General features: G+C 50.5%; 1 protein-coding gene across 4 annotated transcripts in view; it reads right to left on the reverse strand.

Annotated features, from left to right (window-relative positions):
• Window positions 1–1,635: 1,635 nt before the first annotated feature.
• Window positions 1,636–23,301, reverse strand: part of PTPRA (protein tyrosine phosphatase, receptor type A) — a 146,140-nt gene continuing 124,474 nt past the window's right edge. For all 4 annotated transcript variants that reach the window (XM_019552973.1, XM_019552974.1, XM_019552975.1 and 1 more), the window contains 13 exons: window positions 18,595–18,631; window positions 16,549–16,646; window positions 16,002–16,121; window positions 15,008–15,174; window positions 12,920–13,055; window positions 11,642–11,791; window positions 10,170–10,263; window positions 8,691–8,767; window positions 6,485–6,619; window positions 5,195–5,320; window positions 4,106–4,257; window positions 3,524–3,659; window positions 1,636–2,187 (listed from right to left, as the gene is read on the reverse strand). In XM_019552973.1, the coding sequence (XP_019408518.1) occupies window positions 2,113–2,187; window positions 3,524–3,659; window positions 4,106–4,257; window positions 5,195–5,320; window positions 6,485–6,619; window positions 8,691–8,767; window positions 10,170–10,263; window positions 11,642–11,791; window positions 12,920–13,055; window positions 15,008–15,174; window positions 16,002–16,121; window positions 16,549–16,646; window positions 18,595–18,631 (1,503 nt within the window). In that variant the 3' untranslated portion in view covers window positions 1,636–2,112. The remainder of the gene's footprint in view (window positions 2,188–3,523; window positions 3,660–4,105; window positions 4,258–5,194; window positions 5,321–6,484; window positions 6,620–8,690; window positions 8,768–10,169; window positions 10,264–11,641; window positions 11,792–12,919; window positions 13,056–15,007; window positions 15,175–16,001; window positions 16,122–16,548; window positions 16,647–18,594; window positions 18,632–23,301) is intronic.

Genomic DNA, 23,301 nt, shown 5'->3' on the forward strand with positions numbered 1-23,301 from the left:
GGACCCTTGGGTCTCAATCAGGAAGGCACTACCATTCAGAACACCACTCAAGCACATGAGCAGTGCTTCCCTGGCCCAGGGTCAAGCAGAGCCCAACACACACATGCGTGTGGGTGCAAGACTCCATGGGCTTAAGGGTCCAACAGTGTGGCTCACAGGGTGTGTTCAAACCCCTGTAGGACAGTCTGAAGGGAGGCAAAAGTCAACAGCTCCCAGAGAGTGAAATCTTTCCCCCTCCAGGGGAAGTGGGGCACTGCACTCAACGAACCTGAATTTCTGAGCTATCCTATTCCTATGACTAACCTGCGATGCAGAGTCCGTCTCTGGGCGAGGTGCCTACAAGATGCTCCACAGGAACGCTGAACACAACCCTGGTTTGCCCCAGCTAACTCAAGAGAGCTGAGAGCTCCCACACTGGCCCCGAAGCCTGGGGCTGGTAGCTATGTGGTGCGCTGCCTGCCCGAATGCCACAGGTGTCCTCTGCTTTATTTGACTTTTCATTTTGGTGCTAAAAATATAAAAATTGGACACATGAACACATGATTTTTGGCATGAAAAGAAATTGTTACCCTGATGGGCCTGATTCTGACCTGACACCCACCTCACTCTGGACTAAACCCACTGCCTTCAATGAACTCACCCCTGATCTTCACCAGCAGGGGAGGGAATTGGGCCGAGAAGTGCTAACGGCCCATAGTGGGGGGGAAGGACTCTGTCCAGGGAACCTCACTGAATGGAGGCTCTCCTCTCTCTTCCCTTCTGATCTGAGCAAAGTTCAGTGCCTTCCCCAGCCCTGGGAGCTTTGGTATGTTGACAGTCACCAAGCACCCAGCCAACGTCAGCAAGCATAAAGGAAGCAGGGGTTGGCAACTCCAAACTGAGCTGAGCCGACAAGCACCCTTGGGTGTTGTCAGGCGAACATGGAACATACCGCTCATGGGAGTCCCAGCCCGGGGCCTCATCTCCACTATGGACTCACTGCAGCAGCACCAGGGCAGGCCCTCCTGCGGTTAGAGCTGCTCAGAGCCAGGATCTGCACTAGCACAACTTACCCCAGTCTCGGGCAGAGGGACCCAGAGCAGCTTGTGGGGGCCCTGCCTGCATCTACCAGGCTGGCACTCCTCCACCCCTTGCTAGGTTGGCAGTGACTGATGTTCCCTAGTGCAGGCAGGGCTACAATGAGACGTTGGGCTTTGTCATTCAGAGGGAGGAAACAAATGCTGACACTAACAACATCCAAAGCAGCTACCATTCACTGGAGAACATGGGCACAGGGGGCCAGAGGGTTTCGATTGCCAGCCTTCTTCAGGCACAGGCCCTGTTTGGATCATTTTGGTGCCCACGTACATAACTGCCTCTGCAGTCAGCTAGGCAGTGAAATGACCTCCAACACTGCCTGCCTGTAAGTGCACAAGGCAGGCCTGTGAATAAGTGAATAAGGCCAGCCTGAAACTTGGCACACAACACATGGAGGTTTCCTTCAGGGAGCAAAAATCCTTTTCTTTTTTGGCTGAAATCCCAAGCATTTGCTGCCGCTTGAGGGTCCATTATCATTTCCAATTGGTGACACTTGGTATTTCACCCCAGAGGAGAAGCTTTGGGTTTTTTCACTTTAATTATATATAAAAATTGGGATATTTACAGAATGAGATTTATTCTTTTTAATTCCCCAAGAGCAGAAGGGCAGAAAAATGTGAAACCATTTCCCCGTGGGTCCAGGAAGGCTTGTGCTTGCATTTTCAGATGAGAGCCAGGATGTTATCTTTGTAAAAAGGCTTTACTCCCTCAAGAAAAAAAAAAAAAAAAAAAAAACAGAAAAAGATTTACAAACAACATCCTGTATTGGCTCTCCAGCAGAGAGCTGCTTCAACAATATTAATCCAAACATCACGCTATTCAATTCCCCAATAAAACATTGGAAAAAAAAAAGGAGCCAACAGTATCTGCGCTAACACTTTTGCTACATATAAAATCTCCGGCTAATATGAAGCTTATGGTACCAACCTCTAAAACAGTTAAGATATATACACATATTTGGGGGGGGTATATTAACAAAGAGAATATTACAAAATATTAAAGAAGGCAACTCTTCTGTCGTTTCATTTTGTTTTTTCACTTGAAGTTGGCGTAGTCTGAGAAGGCGTCAATGTATTCCTGCACCACCTTGTAGCAGAATTCGTACTGTTCCTGTTGGATTTGGAGAAGGGAAGCACACTGTTAGATGACAAAAGCTATGCTCAAGATACAACTTTAGTGCTTTGGCATCAGTGGCCTGTGATCCGCAGGGGACATGCTATAAATCCCTTCCTGCGTTACACCTCTAAAGGTGAAGTTGGACATTACACTTTTGCTACATTAATGGCACCTAAAACTTAAGTGTCTGCATATTAAGGCTTGTTAACTCATGCAAAGTGCCCTCTGAGCATCTCAAAGTTACACCACTTCAGGTGAGGGTTAACTCTGGGCTGTGTTACCCAGCTCGTGTTATGGTAACTTCAGTCTGCTACACTGAGATAAAACAAGCAATTTGCAGTCCTCCAGCATCCCTGCTCCTAGCTCCCCTTTCCCCCTCAACAGGGAAAGAGCCCCAGTGTCCTGACTCCTAGCCACACCCCTGCTCACCAGCCCTCTAGGGGCAAGTCAGAGCCGTGAAGGCAAGAAACAGTATTAACCCTTGACTGGCTGCTCACAGCACATTCTAATGTTAACACCACTTAACACGCCACAGAGTTAGCTTGGTTCAAGGATAACATGTAACGTCACCATACGTTCTTTGCAAAAGAAAAGTGAAGTGCATTGTCCCCCTCTGGAGACGTGGGGAATCTGAGTTATGGGGAAACCAGCTGCCCAGTTTCAAAGGTGCTAAGTCTCCACAGTTCTGGGAACCTACATTTGTTTGACACCCCTGAAAAGCAGACCCTGCGAGACTTCCTAGGATCAAACAGCAGAGGCTGACTCGCAGCCCCAGACTCCATCTGGTGAGGCACAGCTGAACATGCAGAGGCCAGCAGTCCCAATCACAAATCTTCTGCTCTAAGGCACAGAGATCCTGGCTGCTAATTGCTGACATCAGAAACCAGAGCTCTGTGCCCTGAACCAAGCTCCTGACTCTGAACAGCCCTGAACCCTGGAGTGCTAGGATGCAGCCCAGGCTCTGGGCCATCTCTGTGAGATATCTGGATTCTCACCCTCCTTACACTGGGGTCCTGTGGACCTCAGCAAGTTTACAGGAAGTGGGAGATGCTCCATAACCTTCACCAAGCCCCTGCTCTTCTCAAAGTCTTCCATTCCCTCTAGACCTTCTCAGGTCTTTGCTGATCTTCCCCACAGCAGGACTCTCCTCTGACAAGCTAGAGGAGAATATGTGGGGTGGAAGCACTACTCTTTCCTGCTCCACCATGGGGGATTACCTTAGTGGAGGAGATTCTCACTCAGCCTTGCAAGCTGAAGGTACATTAGTGAGTGTTTTGTCCAGGGTTGGGGGTGCCGAGGAGGTATGGGAGGAACAATATTTTGTGCCTACCAGTGTCTGCACCATGTGCGGCCTCTGTAACCTCAAACTCTTCACTGTCTGAAAGACATCCAGAATGCCCTCAGCTTTTACCCTTTCCAGGACAGTGCTCAGTGCACAGAAGGTTCCTGTTCTTCCTGCTCCCGCACTGGCAGAGAGAAACAAAGAGAGCATAAGGAAAATGATCATACAAAGCCGGGGCCTTTTGGCTGCACAGAAACTCCACCTCAGAAACAACTGGTGGGAGGAGAGGGCTGGTGGGTAATAAGATGAGCCTCCCACCATCTCCTCTGGGCTTTTCTAGGTCAGCCACCAGTTCTGTACTTTGAACTAGCCACTACAGTGCAAGTGACCCTCCATCTTTGGGCACCAGTTCAGACACACACCACCCACATGGATCCAAGGAAGCCAAATGCTGACTAGGGCCTGGAGAGCAGGCAGACACCTCCTTGGAGGAGCAGCCCAGGGCAGCTTGAGCTGGGGCAGTAGAGACACCAGCGGTGCTGTGCAAAGAGGAGACTGGCCTCCTGCCTGGTGTCTTGCAGTGGATCCACTAGTTACCCCATGTTCTGTCACGTGTTCTGCCCGTCTCACCTGCAGTGCACAGTGATGGGGTGGTTCCCAGACTGCTGCTGCTGCTTCTGCACAGCTGCGATGATGTTGATCATCCCTTTCCCGTCACTGGGGATGCCGACTTCTGGCCAGCCGTGGAAATGGAACTGTCGGATCTGCCGGCTCTTGTTTTCCTGGCAGAGGAACAGGAATGAGAGCTTTACACCCATGGGATGGATACGAGGAGCCGGATGACTGGTCACCAACTGCCTCAAAAGTGTGGGAAGCAAGTCAAGTGAGAGGGTGCTGGTGTGGGGACTGAGGGGGATTTTGGCAACTACAAGATGAAGCAGGTAGAGACCCTTGCCTAGGATCATCCAGCCCAGCTCCTGCCCCATGTTGCTGGAACTCCTCACCTGCAGAGGGGCCTCTGAGCTTTCTGGCATCCGTCACCACATGATTGGTTAAGACAGGGATTAGAAGATGGGAGATGAGTCAGTAGAGCACATAAAGCATGGCAGCAGGAGGGAAAGTGCTAGGGAGAGAACTGGCAGGAAAAGAGAAGTCTTGTTCAGGGGACGGAGTCAGGGACAGAGACAACAGGGAAGTGGGTGCATCTTGCATGGGTTGAGGATGGCAGAAGGGAAGAAAGGGTAATGGGGACAGGTGCCCTGCAGGATGAGAGGAAGGGCCAGTGCCGAGTGGAATGCACCATGGGGTGACGGAAGGAATGGGGAGCCTGAGTGACAGTACAGGGTGAGTTGGGTGAGAGGGGCAGGAGCAAGCCAGCAGTGGAAGGGACAGGTTAGACACGATGACTGAGGTTTTGGTGGGAAACAGAAGTCAGCAATGACAAAGGAGGGGTCAGATGTCTGGTAAGAAAGGGGCTGAGTTAACAGTGGGGAAAACAGCAGGATGGCCAAGCACAAAGGGGTGAAAGGGTGACAGAGAAGGAAACTGGCAGCAGAATGGTGTCACTTTGGGGCTGATGTGGAAGAGTACACGGAGGCAACCAGTGTTTGGGACATGGCTGCAGGAGCAAAGTGAAACTGGACACCTACATACAGCACCAGGGGCTAAGCACAGCAGACTCCAGAGCTGCCTCCTGTGGCTGGATGAGGCAGTGCTTACCCTGGTGTTCGTGACTAGCAGGTCCCGTACTGTGTAGCTCTCACATTCCTCCTCTTTTTTCAGCTCCACCGTGATATCCCCATAGGACACAGAGCCATCAGATGGCCAGTACTGAGCACACTTCTCCTGGGAAGTGTAAAGGAAGGTGATGAGGTAGGAAACCAGTATCTCCAGATTAGCTTGCATGAGGGAGGGGGAGGTCTCTGCCCTGCAATCAGCTAGATGGCAGCTTTGCACAGCCAACCACTGAATTCCCGGGGTTCAGAGAGGAGTCTGGATGCATGCACTCTGGGTGCAGCAATGCTCCGTCCTCACTGTGGACCCACTAGAAGTGGTTGTTTAGCTCCAGGGGTTTCTGGGAGCTGCAGGTCCAGAGACCTTGTTTCATGGGTGCAATTCATGCTGTGTCTGTGGGCAGATGAACTCTCTTGGAGTCTCAGAGGGGATCTCAGAGACAGCATGACACAATTTAGGAGATGTTGGCATAATGTAGGGAGAACATGTGTGACAGCCATCAGAGGCTGTGTAATTCCCTGCTGGAGTCATAAGGGCGCTGCTTCCTTTCACAAGATCATAGTCAAGTCAGGCTAGAAGGGCCTTCAGGAGGTCAGTCTTGCCCAACCCTCCATACAGGGCAGGACCATCCCTATCAAACCCATCCCAGACAAGTCCTTGTCTATCCTACTCCTAAAACTACAGATACCCTGTCGCACCTTAACCTGCCACAGGTAAAGGAGGAGGGTGAGATTCATGCCTCAACTACAGAAGGCGGCAAACCCTGCCCCAGTCCACGCCAATCTGACCGCTGGGTAAAAATTCCATATCTCAAATGTGGCGACTGGTCCGACCATAGGCAAAGGGGCAAACCCTGTACCAGGAACCTCTGGGTTTTAGTCCCAGCAGAAGCACCAGCCCAGTTAAAATCTCCAGACTTGACAGCAGCCAACACCCAATGCTTCTGAGGAAGATGGAAAAAAACCTCGACACTTGTAGCAATAGGAGGAGAAAAAAAATATTTCCCAGCCCCATGCAGTGACCAGCACAACCCAAACCACAGGAGAAAGCAAATGCCCTCCAGTCTGCTCTGCAACCTGGGTACAGCAAACAACTCCACACATCACAGCCCTTCTCTGTCATCCTTTCCTCTATACATCATTCCCTTTCATCCTCTTTAGTAATAAGCTAGCTGTGGAGCTCTGCTTCATTCTCCTGCTGCTGAGCATGGTCTTCATCCACTTGCTCTCAGTTGCACAGCTCTTCTCATGATCTTCCCCTGATCCAGACACTTACCTGGCCTCTTTCTTCCAACTCTGTTAACATAACTATGGAGCAGGACTTCCACTCCCAGATCATCCTCCAGAAATCCTCTATTGTGTGATGCAGAGGTCCCTGGCTGGCGATGTACGAGTCCTTCTGGCGGTAACCCTGCAATGCCAAGCTGCAGTTACCAGGGCAGCAGAACAATGAGCAGGCTGGAGATTACCTCTGTGCTGACAGCCTCTCCCGCAAAGTCTGCTCTGCGTGGTACAAAGCCCTGCTGCAATAGACTCCCTCCCAGCTGTCTCCAAACCACGCCATAAGAAGGGTAATATCTGAGGGTATGAGAGCATGCAGGCAGGGAACGGGGTGCAGGTAAGTGACACTGCACGGAGGAGTGGGGGAACATGGATCTGGGGGAGAATCAGGGGTAACCTCTCATTTCCTGGAACTCTAGTGAGGTGTCAAAGAGGTAAGGCTCCCCCTCCCTTCATGAGCAGTACTGTGAAAGCTCAGAGGCCCCATGAGGTTCCTGGTAAGCATCTCAAAGGGGCAGTGGAGCCTCCAGGAGAAGCCTCCCTAGTGCTGGTGTGACACAACTGTGAACTCTGTCTGTGCAGTAGAAAGGGCTACACACAGGTCTTGTCTACACAAGAGAACAGCACTGATTCCAGTTCAAGCAGTGCAAGCCCGACAACATAGACACTCTCTGCTGGCTGACACTGTCCTGCAGAGATGGCTTGCTGGCTTAACAAGCTTTGTTTCTAAACCCGCGTTGCAAAGCTGGTACTATTTCCTTGCACAGACATGGCTGTCTCGGCTGTGCACAGGTTGGCTTGGGTCTCCAGCCACACTAGGCTCAGCATGAAACCTTGCTGCAGTAAGTCCCCAAACAAAAGAGTGTGTTTAAGAACAAGGCTTTTGTCAGCTCAGCCATGGTTGTCCACCTTAGTGCACAGCCAGGGCTGCCTTCTGAGCTGAACTGCGTCTCTCCGAGGTATTTGGACTTGTTGCTGAGTGGCAGGCTGCCTCCCCACCTCTGAGAACAAGCATCAAGAACCCTTTGGGATCCTGGTGAACACCTGTTGCTAGCATGTCTTATTCAGGAACCAGTTCAGTTTAGACTGGGTGGAAAACCTTCTCCTTGGGCTCAGCTCAAACCTACTAATTTTAAGGCTGATGTGACTTACTGTGGATTTTAAGGGAAAATGAAATCTCTCTGGTAATGGATGCAATCTCCAATGTGGGGAGACTCCTGCTGTTCTCCACCCCATAAGCATTCCCACTTCCAAGAGTACAAGATTCTGCTCTTCTCTTTGTTCACAGTTTGCAGCGAGGACACAAAGGTGCTTAGTCATTTGGAGCTTGTCACTCAAGCAAAGTTCAGTAGAGCCAGGAAATTGAATTCTCAACAAAATTGCCCACATCACATCAAGGGCTCTCTGACCTAGATTCACAATGAGCAAATAGAGCCAGGAGGCTGGACAGGCTGCTCACATCCTGCTGCATCTGAAACTAATGCAATCGGAGGGGTAACATGCCAGGACAAACCCAGTGTGGATGGGGGCAGTGTTCTCAGGGGGACATAAAGGACCTTTCATGGCGTCAGATCTAATCCACAGCAGGGATTGTCGCTGCTAGAGCACTGATTAGGCATTAAAGGACCTGACTTCTATGCTGCTTACTCATTCCTGGCCAGCCTGCACATGGGGGAAGACTAATGCAGGATGTCCCATGGCAGTCAAAAGGTGCATTTGTGAGTAAGAGCCGTGTACTGCTTGTTTAGAGCTAGAAATTACAACCTTGCTGTCTCATTTCTTCCTGCCTAAGAGACAGAGATAACAAGGATGACCTGCTTTGGTTGGGGCCTAGAGATCTGCGTAATACTGCACCATATTCCCTGGCCAAATGAAAGAGACTTGTAGCCCCAGTTCTGCTCCTTCATGCCTGTGTGAGGGCTAACAGCAAGGGCCAGGGAGATGGGGGTTGCTGGGTTTGTACAACCGGCGATGGAGTGCTGAAGGTCATGAGATGGCATATGGATAGGACAGCGTGGATGCTCACTCCACTCCTGGCTGCACCCTACCTCTTCTGAGGACAAACAATGGCCCCCATCATCCCGGCACTTCCCACCACCACTGTTCACCAGCAAAGGAAGCAGGACTGCTAAACCCCAGACAACTGTCTGGATGCAGGGTTATTGAGCATAGGCCATGGGTGGTCAGGACATGGAACTCACATCGATGAAGGAAGCATTCACGTAATCCGTGTTCTCCTCGCCTCTCTTCACTGGAATGATCACTCGGTTAAATTCATCTACAAAGGAAGACAGGAACACAGGTTGGCCTTCTGGACAACGCTCACGGATAGCAGGTGCTCTCTATCTGAGCATGAGCCTGACTGCTAAGGCAGCCCCAGGGGGGCCATCCCACAGGCCCACCAGGCAGCAGAGGGAAATGAAGAAAGTGCGCCCAGTGGCAAGGGATGAGACCAGGGTTTGATCTCCTACTCTGCCACGCATTTCCTGTGTAACCTCAGGTAAGTCTCTCAAGTCTCTTTGTGCCTCAGTTCCCCAGGCACTATAGGTGAGCAATACAGGCACTACCCTGTCCCAGACAGCTCAGTGTGGAGCAGAGCATCCTGTGCTGCAGGGCACAGGCCCTCTGTCCCCAGGGTGGGCTGCTGTGTTACACTGCGCTGTCCTTTGTCTCCTTAGTCTGTGTGCTATTGCTTAGCTTCTCAAGTCACCACAGTGGCAGAGCTGGTCCTCATGGGTCTGGATTCAGCTGAGCACACCTTCCCAGGGGGCACGTGATGGGAATACCCAAAACAGAAAGGATCAGAAAGGGCTCAGAGACCTCAGGCAGAGGAGCCAGGGGAACAAGCACCCAGGGGGAGGGAGGATGGGAGCAGGCCAGCTAGAGCCAGGCCCAAGCCCTGGAGCTGGGATGCCAGCCAGGAGTGCTGCTGCTCCAGCCAGTCCTCCAATTCACTTCAGGATCTGCCTCAAACCCACCTCATTTGTTCTCAGGGGCTACGTAAAGACAGTCAAAAAATGTGAGGCTGAATTGATTCAATCTTCATAGGTTACCCTAAACTGCATAGATTGAACCAGTAAGCCAGGGAACAGACAGTCACTTTTGATTCTTGGAAAGCAGCTACATGCCTGCAGTGGCCCAGGGCAGAAGCCACCGCCCTGCTCTGCCGGGGCAGACAGCTTGAGCCAAGGCTAGCCCACCCAAGGGGGGTTGGCAGAGGAGGTACAATGTATCCTGGGATGCTGGGGGACTCTGAGTTAACTTGAATCTAGAGGGGATCTGGGACAGAAGTTCAATAAACTAATTTAACCTGAATCAGTTAAGTCTGATACTGTATCCATCCAAGTTTATCTTTATCTAGTTTTGGCCATTGTGAAAGTGGCTTATGTGTATTGAACTTCTGTTGTGTTACAGATTCGAACTGGTTTCTGATCACTTAAACCAGTTTATGCATAGTTTCTGTCCCTAACCAGAAGCTCCAGTCCACCCCATTGGCTCCCCACATCTCTGCTCCCTGCATGTACTATAGGTCCACTCTGTGTCCACCATCCCACCCTGTTATGATCCCTTCAGCAGCTCCGGGACAAGCTCCCATTCACCACAAAGACCAGCCTTTCATATTCTCTCAAGCCCCACCCCAGCGTGTCCTGGTCCTGGGCCAGGAGGCAGAAGCAACTCACATGGAATTATTTGAAGCACCCTGTTCTTCTTCATGTTGGCTGGCAAGTTGCCTGTTCTCATCTTGTCGTTCTGGATCTTGATTGAAGTTAGTTTCTGTGGGAACAAAGATAGGCCCAAACTAATGGCTTCTGGTAGGGCCAAAAGCAGGCACAAGGATAATGAGCTACGTGCCCTGGACTGAGCCAGGTGGCCCACAGAGATGTACTCCAGCTACAGGCAGGAGCGTAGGCATCCAGAAGCATTATTCTAAGCCATCTTCTCCTCCTTTTGGAATGCGGGGGGTGTGGAAAAATCACACTCACTTGCCCCCACAAAGCTAAATCTGGATACAGACCATGGTGATGAGTGGTAGCGGCGGGATAAACTGGTAGCCATGGGGGTTAATGTAGCTGTCACTCACCTGCCACCTGTAAAACATCTCCCCAGTGGGGCTCCATACCCCTGCCCCTAAATTCCTGGCCCTTCCAGGGGCCCCTTGGCCAGATGTTTAACAGTCCTAGCTTACATGAAGTGTTATGAGTCCCCCTTAGATTATCACTGTCTGCTTCGCACTCAGTTGTGCGTGTCCTCCCATGCAAAGGAGCCATCAGAGCTACAATCACTTCCCTAAAAAGGGTCAGGAGATCTGGAGTGACAGATCCACAAAGGATTTCTGTGTGACCAGTTACTTCCTTGCTCTGTGCCTCAGTTTCCCATCCGTAAGGCAGAGATGGCACCAATGTTTGCAAGACTCAGGGCAAGGACAGACTAACACACACCCAGTGCGACTTGCACTGGTTTAGTACGCCAATGGGAATTGCGCTGGGATGAGGAAAAGCCAAACGCTCTGCCCTCCTGGGCTAGTTCACACTGTATGTAGTTAGTACTGGGCCAATTCCCTCACTCTGCCAACTCCATCTCCCACAGCCAAGCTGTTTTTCTGGGAATCCCATGTGGAAAGGTATGAGGGGCTTGTGCTGAGAACCAGGGAAGGTTTTGGCCTTGGTAGAAACTCGCTGCCATCAGGAGTTTCAGTCCACGCGGGGTTTGTGTGCACTATGTTGTCTGAGAGACGCCATGGGGACACTTCCAAATGCATCCCACCTTTTCCAAAGCTTTTGGCTTGGCCCCACCCATCAGTCTCTGCCTAAACCATAAAACCAGCTGGATCCTGGGAGTCATGAGACAATGAGACAGATCACTATAAACAAGCTCCATGGAAAAGCAGCTTGCAGGCAAGGGACCTGGAGGCGAAGCGCTCCAAGGACTTTCATTACAAAGGCACAGATCCTTCAGCCTCCTAATGCCACAAGAGGGTTGTTGCATTTACAAAGGGCTGCCTGGTGTTTTGCCCAGTCTTGCCCTCTATCTCCCTTGAGATCCTGCTGGCCCTAGGCAGGCTTTGATGCAGCAGTCACTACAGCAGTCACTAACCACTGCCCCGTTCTCCCCTCCGAAGGGTACCATGGCACTCTGGTTCTGACTCACCCACCTTGAACTCTTCCTCCAGTCCATTGCTGCTGGTCCCTGGCACTTTGTTGTAGATTTTCTGGAGGTGGATCTCCAGTGAGGTCACTTCCAGCTCTGTGTCCCCATACAGGTAGTGCTCCAGAAGTGCTTGGTATATAAACACATACTGCATCTGGAAGGGATGGGGGTCAGATTAAGTGCCCTCAAGAACACACGGTGCCAACCCAGGCCAGTCTCCAATGTCAGCACCACCAGCACCACCACCCAGCAAACTGGCTATGCCTGGGCCCAGTCCTTCTCTATAAAAGTCAATGGGAGTTTGCCCTGATCAGAGAGGAGTCCCACTATCAGGTTCCCACTGGGAAGTACAGAGCAAGGTCATCATCTGAGAGATGTGCAGATGCTCAGACAACAGCTCATGGGGAAAGGGAGGGAGAACAAGGGCTGGCCTGATGCACATGACCAGCAAAGCGTGGCTAAGAGAAGTTCATTATTTTCAGACTGATGGGGTCAAAAGAAGGGAAGACTCAACCAGGAGAGTTGGGGCCAGGAATTAGCTGGTGTTGGAGACTATTTCTGCTCTGCCACTGGCTCACTGTGTAACCTTGGGCAACTCATGTCACAGAACCATAGAGAAGTTGGGCTGAAAGGGACCTCCAAAGGTCATCTAGGTCAACCCCCTGCCTGAGACAGGATCAGCCCTACCCAAACCATCCTAGACAAATCCACTGTCTAACCTCTCAGCAAAACTACACAGTTGCCCCTAACACAACCATGAGACATAATACCCAAACCTGCCACAGATAAAGCAGGGGGACAATATCAGCCAGTGTTCTGCTGCTGCAAGGCTTGTTAAAATATGCCTGAAAGATCCCAAGCATAAGGCCACCCTCAACACACACAGAGGAAGACAAAAACCCCCACAGTCCATACCAGTCTAACCATGGATAAAATTTTACCAGGGGTAAAACTCCTTCCTGACCCCAAACATAGTGATTGGTCTGACCTGAGCAGAGAAGCAAGACCCTTTAGCCAGAAATCTCTAGCTTTACGTCCTAATAGGAGCAGTGGCACAGGCCAGTCACAATCCCCAGCCTTGGCTGCCTCTGAAGGAGGCAAAACTAGTCATGTCCCATGATGGCACCTAAGTGACCCAATCTGTAAAATGGGGACAGTGCTTCCCACTCCTGATGGGGCTAGGTTTGATGAGCAGCAGTCTGCCCAGTGCTTGGAGCATGGGCAGCATCAAATGCTCAGTGCTGTCAGGAAGGCCCTACCAGGTCCAGCATGCTGAACTTACATCTGTCTGTACCATCTGGCAGCGTTGTGCCCGAATCCGGCTCACAAAGCCGTACACGTCCACCTTCCTCTCCGCATGCATCATGTCCAGCATGGCGTCGATGACTATGAAAGTGCCTGTGCGTCCCACCCCAGCACTGCATCAAGAGGAGCAAACAGTTAGCACAGCACCTGGGTAGAATCCCTATCCACAGCATCAGGCCTGCAGCGGAGGGGGCAGAGCTAAGGGGCTACAGCCAGGCAGTGAAATGGATGGGAAACTCAATTCACTCCAGACAGGATAGCAAAGGGGCTCTTACCCTGCCAGAAGAGGAACCATTCTCAGTTCACAGGACACAGCAGAGATGCACAAACCTTTCCAGGCTCCAGCAGCAGAGCAGGTAAGGCTGCACACTGGGGTAACCCAGAATGAAGCCCTGGAGCCGGTTACAACTAGCAGCCAAAGTGCTGCCTGGAGTTGTCCCCCTGACTCCCCTGTGGCACACAGGTGTGACCAGCCCTGTGACACACCAGCTCTTTTGCTCCTCTGGATTCTGGCATGTTATCGATGATACTGAACTCAGTCATCAAGCAGCACGTGAGGGGGACAAGGGCTTGACCAGGGATCAGAAGGATGGGAATTTTCCTCTGGAAGTTTGTGCACAGCTGGAGAGGCTCAGGCTGAAGTCAACCAGCTGTTCTGAGGTGGGCAGCTTAAAGGAGTCTCCAGGGTCCAGCCCTCATGGGGAACCTCAGTACTCACTCCACGCTGCAGGGTGTGGGGCCTTTCTGCACACGGTGCTGTCTGTCATGCAAGAGGGATTTGCCCAGCGTTCTCTGATCCTCCCTGTTACACTCACAGCCATGCTCCACCCTAGAGGTGACTGCATGCCAGTTCTTCACAGTCCATACAGAATATGCCAGGTTTCTCAAACTTCACAGTCACAGCACCCTCCACAACTTTTCTTTGAAGGTGGCGGTACCCCCGGTTGAGAAACATGGCTCTGCTGCCTCAACTTACCTCAGTGCTTCTCAACCAGGTGTTGCAGCCAAGTAAAACTGCCCCACACGCCTCCTGCATCAACAGACTGGGAAGGGCAATGGCACGTGTGTGCTCTCCTGCCTTGTTAGGACTCTAATAATTAAAGCAGTAAGGACAGCTGGCTTGTGCTGCCGCCCTTCCTGTCCAACCCTGCACGGCATCTCCAAGATACCCCAGTTGAGAACCACTGGTATACATGAAGGATAAAAGGGTCTACAGAAGTGTGCAGACATTACGGGCAGCATGCTTAGTGGTTGGAACAGGGGAACGTGAGTCAGGACAACTCCGTTCTATCACGGCCACGGCCCCAAGACCCTTAGAAAGTCCAGCTGCTGCGCCCTGGTTGGGTCCATCTCCAAGGTTAGGCAAGGAACAAATAACCCATGGGGGATATGACTGACAGCAAGCTGTGCATCCTCTGCTTTGGGGAAGCTACCAAATGCATCCCCATGATTATTTTGGGTGCAGAGGGAACCTGGAGTTCCCTGGTGTGTCTGGGACTCCAATCCACAAAGGCTTAAGGTGTTAAAGCCAAAGCATCACTCCCACGTTGCTGGAAAGCTATAGCTCTTGGTAGGTGAAAGGTGATGCTGCCTCCCAGCGGCTGAGCCCTCACAGTGTCCAAGGGGAGCTGTCATAATTAAGCAGCTATGTTCTCCAGTTCATTTGCAAAGTGGATTAAAGCCAAACCAGCCCAGGACCACTCTGGTTCTGAGCAACCGTGCCCACACAGAGCTTGAGGGAGTTCACCTATTCCACTTTAAAAGTGAATTTGGATTAAGTGTCCTGAGTGGCCCTGTGTAAATGAGGCTGTGAATCAGTTAATGGGATCATAGGACAGTCAGGCTGGCAGGGACCTCACAAGGCCATCTAGTCCAGCCACTTGCTCAAGACAGGATTAGCCCTGCTTAACCCATCCCAGCCAAGTGCCTGTCAAGTGCCTGATAGACAGGTTCCCCTCTGCCAGCCCCTGGCCATCGGCAGATAAAACTGGCTTTCCAGATCGCCCCAAGAGTCAGGAGGGGGGTAGGTGGGGAGGAGCTCTGAGAGGCCAAGCCCCACACTGACCTGCAGTGTACAACAATCGCCCCTGCATACTGGGGGTTACATGTCTTCACCTTCTTCAAGAACTTCAGCATCCCAATGGGAGTGAAAGGGACCCCAAAGTCCGGCCAACTGGTGAAGTGGAACTGCGTCACCAGGCGCTGTGGCTTTTTGTTTGTGACATCGCCAACCTAGAGAAGAAGCAAATACAGTGACTCCTGTCAGACCAGCTGCTGGAAGCTAACCTGCGTTGAATCAATGGAACAGGGGCACTACCCACCAGCTGAAGCAGTGCTCCCTGGTGCTGGAGGCAGAGGCCGTGGGCAGATGCACCCCTGCCACAACCCCTTTTTGAAACCTACAACTGTCCTTCAGTGCATTCCCAAAAAGGAGGTGCTGAGACACCAAACCCAGCCACAGGGCCCCAGACCAGGCAGGCATTCCTTTGACTCCTACCCTAGAACTGTCCCATGAACTTCAAGCTGAACCCAAACCCCAAATCTGCCAGTTTTCACGCAGAGGCACCTTGAAGACAAAGTGACCCTGTACTCTCCAAAGCAGCCTGGGTTCACTCAGCAGGTTTCACTGCTCCACTTCCACAAGTCCTACTGCTATCCTCTCCCCTAGCTGTGAAGGGGAGGAAGGAAAACTCAGGGAGGAGGATCCAGGTACACATGGGATTGGAGTACACCAGTGGTAAGGGCCCATGCCCATTTTATTGAGCAAAACCGGTCATATAATGACATGGCCGGGTCCTTTGCCGCAGTAAATCAGTTAGAAGAGGCAGAGTCCAGTAGAGATGAGTTATGGTAAAGTGGCAATAAGGACTGATGGCACTGCAACTCCCAGGTGCCATTAGTAATGCAGCAGTAGCATAGCCCTGTGATCGCAGAGTAAGAGTAGTCAAGCATCATGATATCTGGAGCTTCCCAATGAATCAGACGATTCCACCCCTCCCACTTCTCTCAGGGCTAGAGGGGAGCTAGGAGACACAGAGGGAGTAACCGACCCATCGTACCTGCTGAATGCAGAACTTCCGTACTGTGTAATCAACCAAGACAGTCACATCCTCCACAGACACCCGGATGTTTCCATATGTCCAGCAGCCCTGATCTGGCCAGTACTGAGCACATTTACACTGGAGAGAAATGATACAAAGGGAAGGGTCAGCGCTTAGAGACCACAGAACAGCCTGCTAAAAGGAAGTCCTGGCCCCCAGGCTTGATCTCACAGAAGTCAGGGGGAAGGAGGCTGGCAGCTTCAACAGAGATAGATCAGCCCTGACTTCCTTACCCTTGGGCATGGGTTTACACCCAGACCATGCACTTAGGGCTGGGATGCTTTGGGAAGTGTACAGAAGCTCATGTGCCCATCACCATGGGTAACCCAGGATAACCCACTTGACTTTGTCCCTCTTCAGGTGGGTCTCATATAAGCTCATGTGTTTAGATGCAGGCATCTCAGGCACTCTGGGATCTATTGCACAGGCGAGCCTGCTAGGGGCCTGGCTTCACCCACGTGAAATAGTAGTTTCTTCACCGTGTGAGCCCCACTCTGACACTCACTTCCTTTCTCTCTTTCAGGTTTGTCACCATGACGATTGTTGCTGTGTTTTGCTCCCAAATCATTCTCCAGAAATCATTCACGGTTTCTTCTTTTGGTCCTAAAACAGAAAAGAGCAGGTGATTAAAAAGCACTCAAGGCAGAGGCGCAGCCCACTGTTAGCAACTCCATACAAGGCAGGCAGAAGGCAGAGCACGCTAGCACCTTAGGGCATTTGTGCATGTGCTTGTGCTGCAGCACCAGGAGTTTTTAAAAGCACCTGGCATTGCGATGCATACATCTGTATAAATGGCAAAATGTGCGTCAGCGCTGAGAAAATGTCGGCAGTGCGCTTTTGAACTAAAACACATCCAAGTTGTTTTAGTTCAAAAGCACGCCACTGCCATTTTCTACATGCATTTCACCATTTTTACAACTGCATGCGATGCAGCAGTGTGCGCCAGCTCGCATGCAGAACAGACTTGACTAACCATGCCTGACCTCCAGTACGTCACAGCACAAAAATGTATGTGTATAAATGCCCTTAGAGACTAACTAGTTTGGAGAGGCATTAACTTCAGCAGCTGCAACTGGACTGGCAGAAAGCAGGGGGAATTTAAATACAAAGAAAGGGTGGGGACAGGGGAATGTGGGCTGAATAGGTCAACAGGTATAAACAAGGCAATTAACCCACGGAGAGCACAGAGCTATAAAAGCTAGGCCATGTAAATGGGATAAGAATCCATAATCTTTTCCGAGACCATACTTAGCACAATGCAATCTGTGGATGAAGCTCCATCAAAGATTTTTTGCTTGTTGCCAGCAGATGGCAATAGCAGGCTCCCTTTGGCTCGCCTGGGTACATTTGACTTCGGCCATCACAAGGAATGAACAAGCACATAACATATCTGGGTTTTTAAAAGCAGATTTTATGTCATGTGATAAAAGTAGTCAAAATCCAAGCTGGGTGTGAAGGAGGAAAGTGAGGTACAGAGTAAAGAAATGACTTGCCCAAATTCACACAGGGAGATCAGGGCAGCACAACAGACCCAGTGTTGGTCCTCCTTCAGTGTGCTGCTTGTTGGGGTTAATTATTTTCTGCCCCCAGCCCAGTGGCTGGGCTGCACCTACGCATCCAGCCCCAGCCGCCCTGGTGAGGGTGGGCTGAGGAACTGCACTTCAGCCACCTGGGCTGGTTGCACGATCGGTTCTGTCCTCAAGGACGTTAACACTGGAAAGCTGCTCCAAGTTACATCAGCTGCCAGTGGCCCACAGGCTTGTTAGAGCAGCTGAGGATCACTGGGTTGCAGAGAGATGGTGGCGGCAGCAGTGGGTCACTCCATGCCAACACCAATGAGATGGTCATGCTACACAACTGTTAATGCCATACACAATGCAATGCTATGCCCCCAGTCTCAAGGGGGCATAGCAGGTACAGAAGTCCTGCTTCAGACTAGGTTTGGCAGTACTCAAGGTACTTGGTCTCTCTATTATTATGCAGCAGTCCTGTCTCTTGTCATCATGGGAAACCTCTCCACAGTGAAGGTTGTAGCTAAGATCCTGTCTGCTGGCACACCACCACACTGTCTGACTGTGCTCCATCAGGCCCGGCTGCCCTGAAGCTGCCTCCGTGTCAGCAGGCTTCCCAGCTTTTATGATGAGGTTTTATTCCGACACACTGCTTGCAATGTTTGCAGGAAGGAGAACAGGGCTCTATGACTCTCAACAGCCCTGCCAGGACTGGGGGCCAGTTGTAAGGATGGATGATCTTTGTGCTTTGGGGTGCAAGTGGAGCATCCATTGAGACCAGGCAGGGACTCCCTGGAGCTCCTCGTCATGACCTAATATTTCAGAGGCAGGTACCTGGAGTTCTGCCTCTCTGCTACACCCAGCACAGGGCACTTGGAAAGCCCTATAATCTGTCCCTTACGTTCCCTCTCTGGTGACCCAGAGGACAGGCCCAGGGCAGATGAGCTGCAAGTCACATTTCACAGTCCCACAGATGAGGAAAGGACCCCCCAGCCTAATGTTCTCTGGACACAATGACTAGAGTAGTTGATTGGTTGTACCTTGTGCAGCTATGAACTTGTTTTTTTCTTGGTACCCCTGGAAAAAAAGAGAGAGGAGAAAATAAGTCACTGATTGAAAGAGCAGCATGCCTCCAAGGCAAGCCATCTGCACTGCAGCCTCCTCTCTCAGCAGCACAGCATCATGTATTCAGCAGGCCCCCGACTTCCCTCACACTGCTTTTGGAGGTCACACAGTCTGGCCCCTGCAAGCTGGCCATACCCACACAAGGAAGTGCATTAGTGCCATGCTGTAGTCTCAGCTCCCAGAGCTGAGGCAAGTCTCAGCCATATGGCACTGAATGGCCCTGGTGCCCTTCAGTTGTTTCTCCACCTGTCATTGCTGTGAGCTGTGAAAAAGATGCCATTGTGTTGCAGCTGATAGAAGGCTGTAATTTCTGGCCACGTGCAGAGATCCATATTTAAAATGCAGCAACTTTCATCTTGAAGGATCCCACAGCACCTCCCAAACTCTCTCTTCCCAACTCTAGTCCCTGTTAATCCTCTGCAAAACACCCAGGGTCCATGCAGCTTGACAAATTATGTAAAAAAAGTGACCCAATATCCCCCAGCAGATGACACTCTGTATGCTGCAGCCCCACAGACAGCGACCACTGATAGCTTTTCTGAGTACCTGGACTTAGCAGGAGGAAGTGCCGTGTTACTACATGTTGCTGGCTGCATTTCCAGCAGACAGAGAATAGAGGGTCTCTTTATAAACCTTGCTCCATGCCCAGGCAAACGCACTAGGAACATAAGAGGGGAGAGCCTCTCTGACCTAAGTTGTAGTCATTATTAGTAATCTCTCAATTCAAGGATGATCTCTCCCACAGCTCACTGACGGCTCTTGAGGTGACTTAAGAGTCCATTCCTTGAGCCACAGACCCATCTGCAGAAGTTGCAGATCTTCCCGCAGGGGAGAGTAGCTGTAGGCTAGAATTTCTCTCCTTTTCCTTCCTCCATTCTTTTCTCTGCTTTGAGGGCAAGACACTTTACCCTGAAACAGGCTGCTGCTTGATCGAAGTTGCAGCACCACTGGAGTCGGTCAACAGCCAGTTCCCTCCCGGCTCTTGATATTGGTATCCGTTCTCTTGAGGTGCACCTTCAGTGGGTCCTTGCAGTATTTCCTCTGCCCATGAGATCTCAGGCTGTTACTAAGCCAGGAGGAAAGCACTTTTTTCGGGAGACAAGACTAGGGTATCCACACATAGCATCCAGTCCAGTGAAGTTGGTGCATGACTCAATGCTGGTAACACTGGCTTCAGCAAGAATGCCGGAGTTTGCGTAGCGATCTTCCCATTTGATGTTGAGGATTTTCCAGAGATAACACTGGTGATACCTCTCCTGGCTCTTGAGATGACAATGGGAGATCAACCATGTTTCACTTCCATAGAAAAGAGTGGAGATGATGGATGCATTGTAGACCTTGGTGTCTTTCTGGAGAGTGCGATGAATAAAAACATGCCAAAGCAATTTCTCCAAGAAGGCAATTGTGCCCCAGATCCTGCACTGGATCGCCTTAATCTTCACTTTCTGAGACAGGTGGCTACTGAGGTAGGAGAAGTCCTTACTACCTCCAGGGTCTTTTCCATGATGGTAATTTGGGGGTCACATTCATGGCCTGGGGCAGGCTCACAAAGCTCTTCTCGATGTTGAGGGAAAAGACCAAAGTTTGGTAGGCTTCTCCAAAAAGATCCAGCATGGTTTGGAGATTTTCTACATTGTGCGCAAGGATGGCGCAGTCATCTGTGTATTGAAGGTCAAGTTCTTTGACCAAAAATGTCCCAGATTGAAGACCCCTCCACCTGTCTGGTACTCTATATCAATTCCAGAAGGAAGGCAGTCCTTAATGAGAACTAAAATGACCGTGAAAAAATGGGGAACAGAGTTGTGGAGATGACACATCCTTGCTTGACCCCAGCTCAGATGACAAATGGATCTGTCCCCAATCTGCTACACAGAATGGCCACAGGCATTTGGTCATAGAGAAGCCTCAGAACCACGATGTACTTTTCAGGACATCCAAATCTGGCTAGTACTTTGCACAAGGCTTCAGGATCAATGGAATCAAAGGCCTTAGTGATGTCAATGAAGGCCATAGACAGGTCCTGATGTTGTTCCCGATACTTCTCTTGGACTTGTTGGGCAACAAAGATCCTGTCAACCGCTCCAAAGGGTGGTCTGAAACCACAGATCACCTGGTCTGAGATTCCAGCAGGACTTCTTCAGCAAGAGGTAGAACAGATCAGGAGGATGCAGGCAAGGGTTTTCCCTGCTGTGGAAAGGAGGGTGATACCTCAATAGTTCCCACACACAGACTTATCTCCTTTCTTGAAAACAGTCATGATGTTGGTGTTCCTCAGGTCCCCAAGGATTTCTTCATTGTTCCAAATTCAATGAATAAATGTGTAATGCCTCAAAGAGCTCTTTCCATCTATCTTTGATAGATTCATTGTCTTTGAGGAATGTATGCATTCTACAAGTATACCACAAGCATACATCAGGATTTGGGGGAGCATCTATTCACCAAGGCCCAGGGGAAGACAAAAAATAATGGGCACAAGTTGACTGAAGATCGCTTCAGGCTAGACATATGGAAAAACATCTTTACAAGCTGAGTACCAAGGGTTTGGAACAGGCTTCCCCCAGAAATGGTAGTCATCCACCCTGGCGCTCTTCAAAAAACTCCTTGATACCCGTCTTGCTGGGATCATTTGATCCCAGCAGTCTTTCCTGCCCGCATGCAGAGGCGCTGGACCTGATGATCTGTAAGGTCCCTTCCAGCCCCGAACAACTATGAAACTATGATCACAGGAAAGTAAGACCATGGGAAGCTGGGCTGCAGATAGCCTTTGTTGCCCCCCAAAGCTATGCATATCACGTTTGTCAGCATAGAGCTGGATCTCTCTGGCTTTATCTTGCCATCCTGATTTTTGATTTTTCCAGGTCTTCCTTTGAGCTTTGACTTTGAGGAGTTGATACATCTCCTCTGGTTGAGATGAGGTGTCATTTTGCCAAGCAAAATGACTTCTCTTCCAGTCAAGGAGGGCTTGGATCTCAGCTTCACTCTCACCGAAACAGTTTTGGTGTCAATGAGTGTTATTTAGCACAGGCCATACGAATAGTGGTTTTAAAACTCTTCCAGAGTTCCTCAATGTTGCCGTCATTTGTGGACAGGGCAGAGAGCTTGCCATGGAGACGCTGTTGGAGATGCTGACAGACATTCAAATCTTGAGATCTGTGGTTAAGAGTCCTTTGCATTGCTTTTGGAAAGTCAAACAGGTGCTGGCACACAGCTACTGAACTGAGCTGCTACTTTCTCCACCTGCTGCTGTCTTGCCCGCTCTCCTCCCCTCCTCATAGATCCTGAACTCTGCAGGCTCTCTTAGGTGACCTGCACTACAGGGTGGCTGAGCATAGGGCAGATCTGCTCCAGAGGAAGCCCAACCTGTGTAGTGAGCTGGGGGAACTGTCTAATTGGCCTGGAAAAGGGCCTAGAATAGAGACGCTGTCGCCAAAGGCAGCCATGCTAGCATCTGAACACCCTGCAGCTGAGCTCAAGCACTGAAGTCTGAGCACTACCTCTGCAGGCCTACAGACGCCCTCTGGACTGCAATGTTCAAAAGGGGAGCTGCTGATGACAATATATGTTTGGGGAAAGTAAAAGGGGTCTCGGATCCTGAGCACTGATCCCTCACTCCTGCACATTGTATGAACTGACACTTCGCCAAAATATGTATTCTGCACACTGCTCTGCCACTGGAGCCATTTATCATTATTAATTGATTGTGCTAGGTGCTGTACACAGACACTGAAAGAAACACTTGCTGCCGCAAGATTTGTACTAGACATGATAAAGGGAAGAATGACAAGTTTCCAATACACAGATGAGATACAGAGCCAGAACAACTTGCCAGGACGTCTACGGCACCACCACGTATTAAGCCGAGAACTTGAGCTCCAGGTACCCTAATCCCAAGAATGACAATTCTCCTTCTATCAGCATTCACCCATGCTACTGATCTTTGGGAGCAACTGGCAGACAGAACCGTCTTAATGGCTTGCTGAATGACTTTCCATTGAAAAGATTTTGTCTGGAACCAGGGCTCTGAGCCCAGTGTTCTGTCCACCTCGGAAATCAATATTTCCTTAGTGAAGGCACAGTCTTTATCCCACTCCAGTCAATAGCAGAACTCCCATCTACTCTACTAGGAGCAGAGCAGGCCCAGAATTTAATTGGTCAGCTGTGTTTGATTCAATCCCAATATCCTGCAAGCCCACTGGATGTGCAGCTCCTGCTGGCTACAATAGGAGTTTTTTGTTACTGTTTCACATGAAGAAATGGGTTCAATCATCTAGCTGACCTCTTGCACAACTCAGGACAGGGAATTACACCCAGTCATCTCTGCACAAAGTCAGTGACATGCATCTGAGCTAAGCATATCTACCAGAGATGCATCCATCAAAGAACTAGAGAATCCATCATTTCCCTTGACAACTTGGTCCAACAGTTTATTTCCCTTTTTGTGACCAAAGTCCCATTCATCCCAAAGTAATCTCATAACGCTATCTCCCCAACACAGGGGAATGTGGCAGCTACACTTGTCAGCATCCTGTAGGTTAGATGTTATCTTTTTGGGCCTATGTTTTCTCATCTGTAAAATAGAGTCATGACTAAAGTCACAAACTAGATCAGTGGCACAGCCAGAA

Source organism: Crocodylus porosus, unplaced genomic scaffold (assembly GCF_001723895.1).
Source record: "Crocodylus porosus isolate Cpor-Errol unplaced genomic scaffold, CroPor_comp1, whole genome shotgun sequence".
NCBI classification, from domain to species: Eukaryota; Metazoa; Chordata; order Crocodylia; family Crocodylidae; genus Crocodylus; species Crocodylus porosus.